The sequence below is a fragment of the Astyanax mexicanus genome, chromosome 22 (genome assembly GCF_023375975.1).
Source record: "Astyanax mexicanus isolate ESR-SI-001 chromosome 22, AstMex3_surface, whole genome shotgun sequence".
NCBI classification, from domain to species: Eukaryota; Metazoa; Chordata; class Actinopteri; order Characiformes; family Acestrorhamphidae; genus Astyanax; species Astyanax mexicanus.
In genome coordinates this window covers 246681-263574 of record NC_064429.1, presented here as the reverse complement: position 1 = coordinate 263574, position 16894 = coordinate 246681, and the positions used below count along the sequence as shown (strand labels likewise).

The 16894-nt window shown below is 40.3% G+C and overlaps 1 protein-coding gene across 2 annotated transcripts; it reads right to left on the bottom strand.

Moving 5' to 3' along the window:
* Positions 1–5890: 5890 nt before the first annotated feature.
* On the bottom strand, positions 5891–8157 carry LOC125786852 (uncharacterized). Of its 2 annotated transcripts, none has more exons than XM_049470471.1 (7): positions 8053–8157; positions 7632–7856; positions 7369–7533; positions 7101–7248; positions 6818–6975; positions 6550–6693; positions 5891–6440 (listed from the first exon to the last, which is right to left on the bottom strand). In XM_049470471.1, the coding sequence occupies exons 1-7, from the start codon at positions 8097–8099 to the stop codon at positions 6434–6436; spliced, it is 894 nt and encodes a 297-aa protein (XP_049326428.1). In that variant the 5' UTR covers positions 8100–8157; the 3' UTR covers positions 5891–6433. The 2 variants fall into 2 exon arrangements, with proteins under 2 accessions (XP_049326428.1, XP_049326427.1); XM_049470470.1 differs by having other exon boundaries at positions 5891–6443; positions 8053–8156.
* Between the last annotated feature and the right edge of the window lie 8737 nt (positions 8158–16894).

Here is a 16894-nt window from a genome sequence, read left to right as displayed (position 1 = left end):
ACATTTGAAGCACATGTGCCAAGTATGAGCCAAATAAGTCTTCAGTAGGCTCTACAGTGAAAAAATAACTATTTTCAATTTATTCTATTTATCGCTATTTTCCAACCTAAATGGACAGAAGACAGGAACCTTTCACCCTATCAACACACAAATTTATACACATATATAGACTGATAATCTGATCTTGATTGCAAATTTTGAGCCAAAACGGACATGTTTTGCCTCTACAACGGCTGGAAAACTACAGCGATTTTGTAGGCCTCAAGCCTGTATTATCGCTTTTTTCAAACCTAAATGGACAGAAGTCAGGAACCTTTGACCCTATTGACACAGAAATTGACATACATATATAGACTGATATTGTGATCTTGATTGCAAATTTTGAGCCAAATCAGATATTTTTTGCCTCTTATATGGCCAAAGAGCAACAGCCATTTTGTAGGCCATAAGCCTGTATTATCGCTTTTTTCAAGCCTAAATGGACAGAAGTCAGGAACCTTTGACCCTATCAACACACAAATTTACATACATGTATATACAGACCACATGATCATGAGTACCAATTTGGAGCCCAATCGGACTTTTCTTCTCTTTTTAATAAATAGAAACACACTGATAGGGAATGTTCTGTTTTTCTGATAGAGTGATAGATTTCCAGCAGGTTATATGTGGTCTCTTGCTGCGCTCTGGTGGTCATTTGGTGAAACAGCTACAGGTGAATTATTCTAAATTAAAGCTCTGCTGAACTTATTCAATCTTGCTTGTCTTGCTTAATTGAACATATTTATCCTTCTTGTTCATGCTGGTCAGCCGCCTGGGTCATTCTTGTTTATGCTCCACCCACTTAATTTTTTTTAAAATTTGCATAATATGCAAAACCTACTTTTGAGATCTTGTCCTTGGATCCTTGACCAATCATGACATGTTTGGTGTCAAACAGTTCAGCAGAGCTTACTCCTCAATAATTATTTAAAAAATCTTTACATTTATAAACAATATGGCCGCCATATGCAAATGAGTTCTACCATGGTGCAGTAAAATGTCTTTAACACTTATAACTTTTGAATGCTTAACCTGACACTAATACCACTTCAGTCCTTTGATCATTACATGATTCTCAGATACCCTGTCAGATTAAGTAGACATACACCCCCCCAGGGGTCGGGGCCAATGCTCGATAGCTGTTTCTCTAGAACCATACAAGCTATCAAGGTCATCCTAGCCAATTATCATCTATGGCCCATGCACTAATGGTACACCAAATGAAAATTTGATATGGACACTTTTGTGGTCACTATTAGCCAATCACATTCCAGCAACCTTTTAACAGGCGGAATGTTAATCAGGTCAAAACTTATATACTATATACGGGTTATTTATATGCCCTTTTTATGCCTTGTGTTTTTTCAATTTAAGAACTGAATTTGTTTCACCAAATGCGCACTAGAGTGCAGTAAGACACCACATAAAACCTGATGAACACTACAGCTCAATTTATCAATGCTTTTCAACTAGTTTACTCACACCACTCATCTAGCGTTGCCATTATGGTCTTTATGGTCACGCTGGTCACCCAGCTTGGTTATGCTGGCCATCCAGCTTGGTCATGCTGGCCATTCACATTGGTCATTATGGTCCTGCTGGTCATTCAGCTTTGTCCTCATAGTAATGGTGGTGTTCCAGCTTGGTCATACTGGCCAACCACCTTTGCCATGCTGGTCATCCAGTTTGGTCATTATGGTCTTCCAGCTTGGTCAATATGGTCAACAAGTTTGTCATCCAGATTAGTCATGCTGGTAATCTAGCTTGGTCTTCACGGTCATGCTGGTCATCCTCATCCAGTTTGGCGATGCCGGTCAACCGGCAACATGTTTTAAGCCTAACTGGCCTCCAGGGGTCTCTTTGCCTGTAACGCTCGAACCCCGTAAATCGCCGCTTGCGGCTATATTTATTATTATTATTCTTTTTCTCCTGAAAAAACAGTTGTGCAGCCTAAACCGTAAGTCATAGAGAAATGAAACTTGGTAGGTAGATGTAGGATCAGTGTATCTCGGTGGACAACAATGGCACCGATTGGTCAAGTGGTGGCGCTATAAACAAGGAAATTCATTTTTCACAATTTTCTCAATAACTCAAAAACCATAAGACCTACATTCAAAATTCTTTTTTTGATGGATTCCTTGGGTCAATACCAATAACTTTCCAATTTGGACCATGCACTTCCGTCTATATAGATTTTTTGCTAATTTGCATAATATGCAAAACCTACTTTTGCAAACTAGTCCTAGGAATGTTGACCAATCCTGGCATGTTTGGTATCAAAACACTCGTGAGAGCATGCGCTTCAATATTCATTAAGAAAAAGTTGAAATATGTAAACAATATGGCCGCCATATGCAAATTAGTCCTTCCGGATATATGCCCCATTCACTTCAAGAGGTAAATTTGGAGCACTGTTTCTCAGCAACCGTGCAACCTAGCAAGTTGAAACTTTGCATGCAGAATCTATCATACAGCCTCTAAAGGATGTTCAAAGGGCAACTTAATCAATCAACATGGCTGAACACCATCAGCCAATCAGCATTCAGCAGACATTTTGGCAGGCTGAATGTTGCCCAATCTGGATGATATTTGGCAGTTATGTTCAGGTGGAGACACTGTAGTGACCTGCAAAGTGCTGAAACAATCCGCCCACTGGGGGGCGCTGTTCCAAAAAAACGAGTATATGTCAATCATGCTGTACTATTTTGACATCTAATTGTTTTTGCCATATTTAGTACAGTGGCTCTGACAAATTTCTCAATACAACTATGTTTAAAAAGTGCTTTGTTCATTCGTAATTGCTAATTGTTTGAAAATAGCTATATTGAAACTACTCTCTGGATATTTGGCCTATCACCTCCATTTCAGTCTTGCTGCACACTGTAGAGTCTCTAGGTAAATGTTCATTAAAAACATTTGTGAAAATTTCACATACAATACTCTCCAGGCATCAAGCAATCTGTGCGTCCTTGGAATTTCTAACCTAAATTGCTGTAACTCTGCAGTATTTGCTGTAATCTCACAATGTTAAAGACCTCTGTACAATATCACTCTGATGAAGCGCCATTTAATACAGAACTAGATTAAGAGTAACTTGACATTACATGTCATATCAGAACATTCACTCCTTTGTGCCTCTTCTCAACATTAATAACAGGTGAAAGACTTTTGATCATTTTAAATGTGACAGAATGTCTCCAATTGTGTTAGACCTTCTTACACATCACCATCCTATGCTCTAGTAGGCACCATTGTGCTAGTTGGTGCTTGATGAAGCGCCATTTAATTCAGAACTAGATTTATAATAACTTCGTAATTACATGTCATATCAGAACATTCACTCCTTTGTGTTAATTTAAACTTGTTTGGTCAAACATTTCAGCTTGTTCTGCAAAGGTTCAAAGGTCAATCTGAATACCACTTTGTGAACATTCTGGTTGAAGCCACCTGATCAATACCAATAACATGTAGACACCTTTTGACTAGTTCTAACTCACTTAATGAATATCCTACAAAGTTCACTAGATTTACATGTGAATTTAAGCACTGATCAGGTTGAAAGGCCTCTGCTCAACATTAATAACAGGTGAAAAACTTGATAATTTCTAAATGTGACAGGGCATCTCCAATCATATTAGACCTTCTTACACATCCCCATTCAATGCTCCAGTAGGCACCATTGTGCAAGTTGGTGCTTGAACCCGATGATTGCCGCTTGCGGCTATATTTTTAATTTAATTTTGAAAACTTGAATTTTCAGAGGCAAAAAAATCACATGCAATAATTCAATGTAAAATAATTCAGTGCTAAAAATTCAAGTGCTTTTAAATTTCAAAGTCTGGTGACACTGTTTTACTTCCATAGCTTCCCAAGTGGAGAGTTCTAGCGCTCAGATTTAAAAACAGTCGGCACTACGAGGGCGTGTCTGTAATTCCACTCACTGCTGTATGTGAGTATCAAACTAGTATATTATAGACGGTTTTGAGTTTGGTTTTCCAGTGTTGTTTTTCCACATGTACTTTATTTAAAGTAAGACCTGAGCGGGTGAAGCTTTAGTTAGCTTTGGGGTTTAGCCGATATACCAGGTAAGCTACAAATGTTAGCCGAATATCCGAGTAGCAAACGCGGCTGCTGCGCTAAACTAGCGCCCGCTAACATGCTAAGCTAACCCCGCGCAAGTGTAAAAGGGTTAACTGTTACACAAAGTAATTTTAGATTAACCTGTGACTGAGTGATTTAATGTGTAAATAGTGGAATTATGATTGTGTTCTCCATTAAGCGCTGTTACTAATTCAGATTATTTGTCTCCAGGAATGAACGCGATTACTGGGCCAGGGATAAGGCTCTTATAACGGAGAGCTAAACTCCACTAAGACCAGCTGGAGGCCGTGTTAGCTCCTTATGTGGAGAGTTTTTACTTTTAATCTAATTAAATTGTCTTTACTAACGTTATTCACAGTGCTTGTTGTATTTTTATTGTCACTATGCATATTGTATCTGAACGAGTGAGTATGGGTACATTTTACACTTTTATTTGCAAATAAATAAGTTTATGAAGCATGTTATGTTTTTGCTTTATAAAACTAAAATGTAAAAATAGATTAGCTGACTGTGTATGAATGTACTACTATGTGAAATGAAGTTTACTTTGATGGCGTCTGCAAACTGTTAAATTTTGGTTACATTACTCATTCATTTCTACAAAGCATCCAATCAGAAATCAATTCATCAATACATTTAATCATAAGTGCCATCCTGTGTTTTGCATTTCATTAATTAATTTAATAATCTGTGACTAAAAGCTTTTCCTCGGAAAAAAAACATATGGCACTATAAAGTGCTTTGCGTGTGTATGTATGTATGTATGTATGTATGTATGTATATATGTATATATATATATATATACACACACACACACTCAATTTTCTACATACATTTATTTTCATTGTGCTCATATACTGTTGTTCTTAACACCGCTGTAAGCTCATACATTTATAAACCTATAAACATATAAAATATATGTATCTCAACATAGAATTCCAATAACTATGTGACAAACGTTAAGACTTCAGCTTTATTTAATCTTATTTAGAACTTGTACAAAACCATCCTTACTGTCTGATTTAGCACTAATACTCATATGAATTATTTTAACTTACCTTGATCACTATGGAGTACTTTAGCCTCGTTTATATAGCTTTTAGGATAGGTACTAAATAAACTATACTTATATTTATATGCATTTGAAAGGAACATTTTTCTATTCTATGATTTTCTATGAGTTCGTAGATGTAAGTCAGTACATTTTATAAAACATTCACCATTCACAAAAACTAGTACCATCCACAACACATGGACAAAGAATAATTTTAAAAATTAAATAAAAGGGTACTTCTGTAGATGTTTTTACTACAGGCATAGTCACAAAGCTGCTCTACACAGACAAAAAAACACTGGCATACGAAAGACAAAATGCATATATTACTGCAATAAATGTTTAAAGTGTCTGTTGAGCAAAAATACATTATTACATTAACACTATTTGCCTTCACGCAACCATCTACTTAAGCAGCAAAAATATAAATCCTTCATATCATCTTAGACGTTTTGTATCAACACTCTTTAATCACCTTAATTTACATTAAATAACAAGTCTCTCTTTTACTTCTTTCAATAGTATGCAGTTAACTAGTCACACACTAATGCCTATTAAAATGATCATTAACAGGAAACAATGAAAGCAAACAATTCCCATTACCTACAAACCACTGGGTGTGAATAACTTGAAGCAAAGAAGCAAGTTTGACTTGAAGATTTATTTAAAAAAAATCTTTAGACACAACTTCACAAATTGTTTGTGCTTTATTACAACCCAATTTCAATTAAGATGTTGCGTATAACATAACTAAACAAAAAAGAATATGCTGAGCTTCAAATCCTTTAAAACCTATATTTAACTGAATACGCTACAAATACATTTAATAATCAAACAGAAACAGTTTTTGCAAATATTGACTCATTTTTATTTGGATCATGTTCTGAAAAAGTTGGGACTGCTGCAACAAAACACCTGTTTACAACATTCCACAGGTGAACAGGTTAATTGGAAACAGGTCAGCCTCTTGATTAGATATAAAGGCAGCATGCCTGAAACACTCCGTTCATAATGCCATTAAAAGATTCAGAGAATTTGAGTACAGGTAATCTTCGATCCCTCCTGTTGCAGTAAAAGCCATACATCAGTAACACCCATATACTCTCCTGCGACTGGTCCATTCCGTGACCTACAGCACGCAAACAAATCATTCATTAGTTAAACTAAGTGAATGATTCAACTGATTCAGCTTCCCGATGACAGCTAGGAAGTCTTCCCTAGCAGCATCCAACACAGTCATGGCCTCCTTCGGAAAAAGAACAATAAACTATTATAAACTATAATTAATTATTATTATTAAAACTGCACTGTGTGTCAAGTCTGTTATATTAATATTAAATAAAGATACTGACCTCTTCCTGGTCGTCTCCTTGCTGACCTGCTTAGAAGTCACAGTCTGGATGTTGCTCAGGAACAAGACGTAGTTCTGGCAGTCAGCGTGCAGGACTCTGTCTTCGAAGCACAGGTTAGTGCTGCCCACGTGGAACTTCAGGAACCTTAGGAAAGGAAAGAAGAAGGGAAAAGTCAGTCACACTTAAAAATAATTCAGAAAAGATTTCATATGAAATCAAATTTTAGCAGTGTGTAGCATAGTCTATACATCAGGAGTACACTGCTCACCTTTTAACGCTCTTGATGTAATTCTGCACCGTCTGCTTGCAGAGTCCGGCCTCTGAGAGCTTGAGGAAATACTCCCGGGTCTTCTCATGCTGACGGACAAACTGGAGACTGGCCTGCTGGGGGTCCATGTAGTACAGGAACCTGGCAACGTTCTCCACCTGGAAAACAGCAGAACATAAGAGATTTACTTTAAAACCTGTTGATGTTTAGATGAAATAGATGGACTAATATGTCTTCTTATAATTATGTAATGACTAATATATTTTGTAATCAATTTTCTTACCTCCTGTTTGAAGTTTTCGTTCCACAAGTCACTCTGTAGAAACTTGGCGAATTTGGCAAGGAGAGAATGGTCAAGCGAGTGCTTCTTGTAGAGGCCCAAACTTGACATCCTTTCCCTAACGGAAGTTCCCTGCATCGTGGGATCAGGGCTGGGAAAAAACACAAACAGAAAAAACAAGTATTAGTGAAGTTTGGCACTTCACGAGAAACACAGTGACCTCCTAAAAATCTAAAGGGAATGAGAAAAATCAAGGAACGTAAACACTCACCACTGATAGAGTTCCCCAGAGCTTTCTGAGCCGGACTCAGACGGAGCCTCAACTGGCAGTTGGGCTACAGCCGGAACAGCTGGAACAGCAGGAGCAACAGGAGCCGGGTCTTCAGTTGGGATGCCAACCACAGCCATCCCTCTGCTCTGCAGCTCCTCGATCATCCTGCGAGGAATAAAAGACATATTTACATTTAGCTTTCTTATAACAGAATAAGAAACGTACTTTATGATATCTAAAAGTAACCATTGTCAGCATCTTACCTGCCAACAGGGTCAGGGCTCTGCATGATCCTGGTGATGAGAGAGTACTCCCAGACACGGCCAGTACGAAGCAAATTGTTGGCAGCTCTCTTGGCAGATTCCACCACAGACCGAATGTCAGCTTCTGAGGAGTTCTTCATGCAGGATCTTCTGAGGTGAACTGGAAGGCTCCAATGAGTCTTCTTGCACATAGGACACAGGAGGAAGGTCCTATTGCTAGCTTTCCTGTTAGATAAAAACAGAAAAAAAGAGAAATAGACATTAGATATCTTCACATATTTATTGTCCCTGTAAAGCTAAATTTACATAGAATTGTTCAGCATTACGTAATCCTAAAACAAGTAACGTTCCCATAGCATTTTCCTTGTAGCCAAGTCAGAGATAGTTTACTACAGCAAATCAAAGACAAACTTGTACTTACTCAGCAGAAGCAGCAGAAGAAGAAGAAGCAGCAGAAGAAGAAGCCATCTCAGACAGTCAAGAGGATTCCTGGTCACTGGAGCAGAGCAGGTCAAGGAGGTCGCTGATCTTGGTAAGACAAGGATCAGAGGTGGTTTGGGAGGCTCAAACCATCTGCTTATATGCTACTGTAAACAAAAGGACACGTCCCCCACTTGACTGGGGTATCACCTGGTTGGATGATGGCTGTGGTCCAGAGGGGGCCAATGAGGTGACAGGTTGAACTCTGAATTGAGGAACAAGCCATATGCTAATTAAGTCAATTCACAGGCTGGGAGTCAGCAGGCTGGGTGAGGTGGCAGTGAGAGGCTGGGAGACAGCAACCAGTTCTCAACCTGAGAGTATGGTACAGGAGTTATTCCTACATATTTGGGGAGTACTCATCACAAGCTTTCCATAGGTACCAAATATGTGCATATATCTGGGTGTTACAGGTTGAGAAGCTGGGAACTGCAACCCTGGAGTTCCGGTTCCCAGCTTCTCAACATGGGAACTGCAACCCTGGAGTTCCAGTTCCCAGCTTCTCAACCTGTAACAGCTTCTCAAGCTTGTGATGAGTACTTTCCAAATATGTAAGAATAACTCCTGTACCATACTCCATGAGGTTGAGAACTGGTTGCTGTCTCCCAGCCTCTCACTGCCACCTCACAGGCCTCATGGGGGCAGGCCTCATTAGCATGGCCTATCAACTGGCCTGATGTGCCCATTTACAAGCTGGGAGCACAAGTCATATGCTAATTAAGTCAATTCACAGGCTGGGAGACATTGAGATTGAGAGGCTGGGAACTGCAACCCTGGAGTTCCAGTTCCCAGCTTCTCAACCTGGAACATCCAGATATATGCACATATTTGGTATCTGTGGAAAGCTTGTGATGAGTACATTCACAATATGTAAGAATCATTCCTGTAACTTACTCACAGGTGATATTTACAGCTCTGTATCTCTGATTCTACCAAACTGTTACAGGCAGTCAGGATGATGTTGGAAAGCACTTGAATGCTTCTATAATCAGTCCAAGTTTCAGACACATTGGTTAACATTTTGGCACGTTAGCTCTGTTTATATGTGGCGCAAAAGTCGCATACTGTGGCCACCTGAAGTGCACTATTTTCGGCTACAGAAAAGCCATGTTTACCGGTCCATATCTCGGGCTCTGTACAAGATACAGACAAAACCCTCATGTCGTTCGATAGCCCTTGACATGCTCTAGTACCTGCTCTGTATTTTGCGATTAGACCTTTGCCCGCGATGATAGAACGTTTTGAATCTCGCCATATTTGAGGGTGCAGTTCTCTGCGGGACTGCTATACACATGGATGTTTATGGGCTCTTTAGAAAGGGCATTTCTCACGCTACAAGTATCTTGAATTTCATGTGGATATGTTCAGTTTTCATTGAGTTACTGCTGTTCAAAATCGGTCACAGTGATACCTTTATTCTGGAAGTCTGCCACCCTCTCTAACTTTTTTGGTCATTTTAAACAAAAATTACTCTCCCTCCACATAAGTGATACCCGGACGCTTAGCCTCATTGGACAGGGAATGCCCTCGACTGTACTCTGGTAAAATCCCATGTTGATAGATTTAGTTTTCTTTGAGTTACGGGTGTTCAAAATCGGCCCTAGGTATTAGCAGTCCAGCGGGTCACAGCAGTCATGCGGCCGCCTGAGGTGCACTATTTTCGGCTATAGAAAAGCCATGTTTACCGGTCCATATCTCTGGCTGTGTACATGATACAGACACAACCCTTACGTCCTTGGATAGGTCTTGACGTGCTCTACAAAACGGTCTATTGACGTTTTGCAATTTGATATTGTCCTATGAAGATACAGAGCTTTGAATATATTTGTTTTGTTTGCAGTGTCCACAGTGAAGAACTTAAGCCTGCTGGGGATCTTAGAGTCAGAGGGCCTTCATTTGGAAGACAATAGCATTATTCTAACTAACCCTAATATTTACAGTTCTATCTACATATTTATTTAAATTTACAGTTCAGATTTTTGCTGCAGGGACTACAGCCATACTAAATCTAACCCCTCCCCAGCAAAAGACTTCCTGTTGACGCCGTAATCAAACAGGAGCTCCTCTTGAACTTTAATATTGCGTATGGCAATAAAGAGGATTACGTCTTTGCCATCTACACTATACAACCGTGGTCGTAAATTTGCCTTCTTGGAGGAGTGGTTAATTAGACGGCCAAATGTGCACATTCCTGGATGGCACAGACACTCTTCCTCGTGAGCATCAATACAACGGGCTACCTGTCCAGAATTGTAAAAGAACATGTACCCACTCTCTTGCTCTGCTGTTGTTGCATGGGTCACTAAGCCCTCCTGTCTAGACACCACTTTACCGTGGTAGTCACACATGACTTCCCCCCAGGCAAAAGGCCTTGTAACTACCACTCCCCTACCCTCCCCCTCTATCTCTGCCACTGAGAGTCCCTTCCACCTCTGCGTCCTGCAAAACTTCTGTAGCACAGCACTGTTCATCGCAACGTCAATGCCCCCAGATGGCTTCCACTGCTGGACGATGGATGCAGCATCTGAAATGTTTGAAGACCACCCTTGCTTCTCAATCCAGGCCTTGACTCTGGATTCAGAGGGCAGTCTACGGGCAAAGTGCTCTGTGAAGAAAGCAAAAAAAAAAAAGAAATTAGTCAGTAGGTTCAGACATAACAAATATGATGTGCATTCCAGGTAGTAATTAGAGTTTAGACTAAGACTAGGCTAAGAGATTAATTCTTAAAGACTCACCTAGAACATGCTGCACCCGAAGCTCGAGCTGTTCCCTACGCCAGCGATCATAGCAGTAGCGTTCGTACTGCCCAGCCAGGGATACCCGCTTAGACCGCTTGGGTGGCACCCCGTCCAACGTCACTGGATATGACCGGAGCAACTTGTCATATGCAGCTTGGTCGGTCAAGTATGCCGCGGAACCCGTGGGTGTGTGGTCGCTCTGGTCACTACTGCAAGTAGAGGAAATGAGAAAAATGATGAGTACAGAAAAAAAATACAAATAGTTGAAATGTAACCATGCTAGACCATCCTAGTGACAACATGAACAAATACTTACTCTGAATCACCCCGCAGGCTCCTCAGGATCAGGCACGCATCTACCCCTGAGCTTATCTCCTTCATCCGGTAGTGCTTCTCTGCCGTGGCCGTCGAGTGGTGAGGTAGCCCGCCACCTTGGACTTTTCAGCATCGGGCATGTCCTTCGTGGCTGTCTCATACGCCCGTCTGGCCATCTGGCTGGTCACCTTCGGCACCTGATACCTGAAAAAGACAATATATTCCTTAGTACTCATACATTAATTCCATTATATAATATAAAAACTGAAGTAAGGAAAGAAGAGTATTGCTGAGGGAGATGCTGAGGTAACGCGAGAGGAGATGCTGAGGTAACGCGAGAGGAGATGCTGAGGTAACGCGAGACCTTAACGCGAATCTCGGCAGTATTGAGCAAGGCAGCGAGGCAGTGATTGCTAAACACTAGCTGTATAGATTAATTAGCCAGCTTAGATTTAGACAGCTTTAAAGGCTATAAAGTTTATATTAGTTAGATAATAACTACCTGAAGCGCACTGGAGGACGGCGAAGAGGACCTGGACAGTCTGCAAACTTTTATTGACGAGTGTTTCGAGCGAGTTGTCATGGGGAAACCAGACAAAACGCCGACTCCCTCAGGTAAAAAAGGAGCTCCGTCCGCCAAGAGGAGTCGCCCTGAAGATTCTCCTGGGGCTACTTCACATTCCAGCGATATGGTGGATATTCTGGAGTCCATAGATAAGAAGCTGTCCAGTTTCGACGCTCGCCTTTCCATTCTGGAAATTCTCCATAAGGAGTTTCAGGCATTGCAGGAGTCTGTGGAGTTCAGCCAGCAGCAGGTGGAAACACTCGCTGCGGAAAACACTGCCCTCAGAGAGTCGGTGAACTCCCTCACTAAGGGAATGACCCAGCTCTCAGAGGAAAATAAAAAAATAAAAGAGACCGTCCTCGAGCTCCAGGCACGCGGCATGAGAGACAACCTCGTGTTTTCTGGATTACCAGAGAAGCAAGAGGAAAACCCGGAGACAACAGTGAAGGAGTTCATACAGACTTACCTGAAGCTTCCGGAGGACACCGTGAAGACCATCACCTTCGCTCGCGTTCACCGCATAGGAGCTAAACGACCCGGAGGACAACGATCCAGACCCATCGTGGCTAAGTTTGAACACTTCAAACAGAAGGAACTGGTGAAGAGCCGCGGGCGAGAGCTGAGGGGAACGGACTTCAGCGTTAACGACCAGTTTCCCAAAGAAATCCTGGAGCGACGCAAAGTTCTGTTCCCTATCCGAAAAAAATACATCCAGGAAGGTTCTCGGGCTGTCATCGCGGTGGATAAACTCTACGTGAACGGACAGCTTCACCGCGACCAGAAAACCACGCCATGGCTGTACTGACCAGGTGATCTGTATACAAACACGTCTGTTCTGACTCTTTCACTCCTTCTCCGCTAAAAGCTCATTATATATGTCTGTTTATAACTATTAATGCCGGGTCAATCAGTATAGTAGACTGTTACCATGTTAAGCACTCATTGTTTTTTTGTTTTTTTGTTTTGTTATTGTTTTTTGTTTGTTTTTTTTGTTGTTTTTTTGCACCCAACATGTTTACCACACGAGCACACACACACACCGTTAGTGAGCACACGTGACTTTCCCAGGTAACTCAAATATGAGCATGCTGAGGTTTGTCTCATGGAATGTACGTGGAGCTGGTTCGGGGGAAAAGAGGGTAAAAATTGCCCATCGGTTAAATGATTTAAAGGCTGACATTGTGTTTCTACAGGAGATACATGTATCTAAAACATCTGCGCAAACATTCTCCTTTCCACAGTTTCCTCACACATACTCAGCCTGTTATAACTCCAAACAAAGAGGTGTAGCTATATTGATTAACAAAAAGTTAAACTTCACCATCAGAAACACTATATCAGACCCAGAAGGCAGATTTATAATACTTAATTTATCTATTCAAAATATTATTTTTTGCATTGCTAGTATATATGCGCCAAATGTTGATGACCCCTCCTTCTTTCATACCTTTTTCACTTCACTTTCTGATCACTCTGACACCACACTGGTGATAGGAGGAGACTTCAACTTGGTACTTAATGAAGAGATTGACAGGCTCAGTACAGCAGTGAGTCAAAGGAACTGGCAGTCTGCAGACATTCTTAAACAGTACATGAAGGATTTTGGTCTATGCGATGCTTGGCGTTCACATCACCCCACTCTGAGAGAGTATAGTTTTTTCTCACACGTACATAAATCTCACTCTCGCTTAGATTACTTTTTAGTTAGCCGCTCTATGATGAGGGAAATCACAGACACTCAAATTCACCCTATCATTATTAGCGATCACGCACCGGTGTCTATGTCTTTGACACGGAAAAGAGTTATACCACCAGCTAGGAACTGGAGATTTAATACATCATTACTTAATGAACAAGATTTCATTAATTACTTCAAAAAAGAGTGGGCTATATATTTAGAACATAATGACCTGCCTGGAATATCGCCATGTGTTCTTTGGGAAGCAGGGAAGGCAGTAATGCGGGGTAAAATAATATCTTACTGCGCACATAAGAAAATTAAAGAAAAAACTCGTGTGTCAGAATTGGAACAGAAAATAAAATCATTAGAAACAGCCTATGCTGCTTCACCACAAGAACATATAATTAACACCCTGCGGAAATTAAGATTGGAACTAAATGAAATCATTGATAAAAAGACACAATTTATGTTGCAGAGGCTGCGTTTGGAAAACTTCGAGCATGGAAATAAATCTGGAAAATTCCTGGCAAACCAATTAAAACTAAATAAAGAAAAAACAGCTATTTCTTCAATTAAAGACTCTGTTGGTAACATTACTCATGACCCACAGGAAATTAATAACAATTTTAAAGACTTTTATGAGGCATTATACTCATCACAGATTAATCCATCTGATGCTGACATTGAAGAATTTTTGAAAAATATAAATCTACCTAAACTAGATGAGGAACAGGTTATGACTCTTGATTCACCTTTTTCATCTTCCGAATTCTTTAAAGCAATACAGGATCTCCCAAATAATAAAGCTCCAGGTCCAGATGGCTTTCCTGCAGAGTTATATAAAGAATTCTGGTCTGTGTTAGAACCCATTTTTTTTAGAATGGTCACTCAAATCAAGAAGGACCGCATAATATCTCCAAACATGAACTCTGCCAACATTACCTTGCTTCTTAAACCAGGCAAAGATCCAACACTCCCATCCAGCTATCGATCAATTTCGCTTATAAATGTAGACCTTAAAATAATTTGCAAAGTTCTTGCAAGGAGGTTAGAAAAAATCACTCCATCCATTATACATTCGGACCAAACAGGTTTTATCAAAGGCCGGCACTCAGCCGATAACACACGTCGACTAATAAATGTAATAGATTACTGTTCCATTAACAAATTAGAAACCATAGTTGTCTCTCTAGATGCAGAGAAAGCATTCGACCGGGTAAATTGGAAATTTCTGTTAGCAGTTCTAAATAAATTTGGATTTGGTCCATCCTTCATAAACTGGATTGAAACATTATATAGCTCTCCCAATGCACGGGTTAGGACAAATGATCTTATTTCACAAAGCTTTAGTCTGCAGAGAGGCACCAGACAGGGCTGCCCGCTCTCTCCCTCACTTTTTGTATTTTTTATTGAACCACTAGCAGCAAAAATACGAGAAAGTGTAGATATTAAAGGAATTCAAACAGAAAATACAGACCATAAGATAAGCCTTTATGCTGATGATGTATTATTTTTCCTTAGGGACTCACAAACTTCTCTGCTAAAGACAATCACACTCATAGATAAGTTCTCATCTGTATCAGATTATTCCATTAACTGGAGTAAATCAACAGTTCTACCTCTGAATTGTACATTTCAGAGCACTACGTCACTACAGTCGGGCAACATTAAATATTTAGGTATACATTTTTCCCCCAAGCTATCAGACCTGATACGATTGAATCATACTCCTCTACTAAAAACAATAGAGGACGATCTCACACGATGGAATTCTCTACCTATATCTCTTATTGGGAGAGTTGCTACTGTAAAAATGCTGATTCTACCTAAAATCAATTATTTGTTTTCATTAATCCCTAATAAACCTCCTGCTGCTTGGTTTAAGTCATTAGACTCAAACATTTCAACATTTTTATGGAAAAATAAAACATCGAGAATAAGTCTGAAGACTTTACAGAAGCTAAAATGCCATGGTGGTCTAGAACTACCAAACTTCTATCACTATTTTTTAGCCAATAGATTGCAATATGTTACAAGTTGGATTAAAACAAACCCTTTAGGCAGCCCTTGGCTGGACCTAGAACAAACACTCAGTGGAAAAGTGAAAATCTCTGACTTACCTTTCATTAGCTCCAGTATTAAACACCATAGCTGCTTTAAAAGCCTAAACATAAACACCACTCTGACAGCTTGGTGGGAGTTTTTAAAGATAGCTAAGTCTTCACTAATACCATGTAAAAGGACACCCATTTGGAACAACCCAGATATATGTCAGAAAAAAACAGTTATTAATTTTTCGCAATGGCAAGAGAAAGGAATTAAGAATTTAGAACATGTTATACAGGAGGGGACCTTTATGTCATTTGAAGATCTTATTTCAAAATACGAAATTAGCAGTAGCAAATTTCTGGAGTATCTACAATTAAAGTCCATTATACAAGCAAGATTTAATTTAAATAATCTAACATTAGAAATCCCAGTATTGATAAAAGAGTTCATGAATCTCTATACTCCTAAATTGTTATCAAAAATATATAAGTTATTATCCAAAATTAATGATTCAATATCCCTCCCAATTACAAAATGGGATCGAGATCTCTCCATGAACCCAGATAAGAACTTTTGGACACAGATATGTTTAAACAATTTCAAAATGACGAAAAGTCCAAATTTACAACTCATACAATACAAAATTCTCCATAGAACACATTATACAGGGCATAGAATGTTCCAAATGGGCCTTAGAGAAACAAATATATGCACTAACTGTTCGGGCAATCATATTGAGAATTATATACATGCTATATGGTTTTGCATGCCTGTTCAGAGATTCTGGAAGATGATATGTGAAGACTTATCTACCTGGTTTAATTGCAATATCCCAGCTTCACCCAAACTATGCATTTTAGGTGATGTAAGTGAACTAAACATGGAAACAAATATATTGCACATAGTTCTCACTGTCTTATGCATCGCTAAGAAAACTATCCTCATGAAGTGGAAATCAAAAAATGATTTATGCATAAATCACTATAGAAATTTACTTTTAGACCACATTAGTCTGGAAAGAATGTCTGCAACCTCAAAAAACCAATTGGCTACATTTGAATCTCTCTGGTTCCCACTGATCAGCTCCATCACATGATGGGGGTGGGCGGCTGTAGTCGTGTCTCCTGGTGCGTCCGGCAGGTGGCTGGGGGGGAATTGGGGGATTCGGGTGTCTGATGGCCCTTGGACTGGGGACGGTGGCTGCCGCTTGGTGATTTCTGTGTGCGGGCCCTGGTTGTTGGTGGGGGGGGGCTGGATGTATGCTCTTGTGGTCTTGGGGTGTGGGTCTGGGGGGCCCGTGGTGGTGGGTGCTGGCCCTGTCCGGTTGACTGGGTTCCCCTGTGGCGGTCGGGGTGCGGAGTCCGGGGCCCTGGTGCCCGTGGGCGTCTGTCGCCTGTTTGGGTCCCTCCCTGCGCTGGGGAGGGTCTATGCCTCT

What these genes read in the sequence shown, in the direction of transcription:
- LOC125786852 (XM_049470470.1), bottom strand. Translation starts at nt 8,099, where the DNA reads ATGGCTTCTTCTTCTGCTGCTTCTTCTTCTTCTGCTGCTTCTGCTGA. An exon ending in TCTGGGGAACTCTATCAGTG is followed by an intron (nt 7,249 to 7,368) that starts GTGAGTGTTTAC and finishes GTTTTTTCCCAG; the next exon opens with CCCTGATCCCACGATGCAGG. An exon ending in ACGAAAACTTCAAACAGGAG is followed by an intron (nt 6,976 to 7,100) that starts GTAAGAAAATTG and finishes GCTGTTTTCCAG; the next exon opens with GTGGAGAACGTTGCCAGGTT.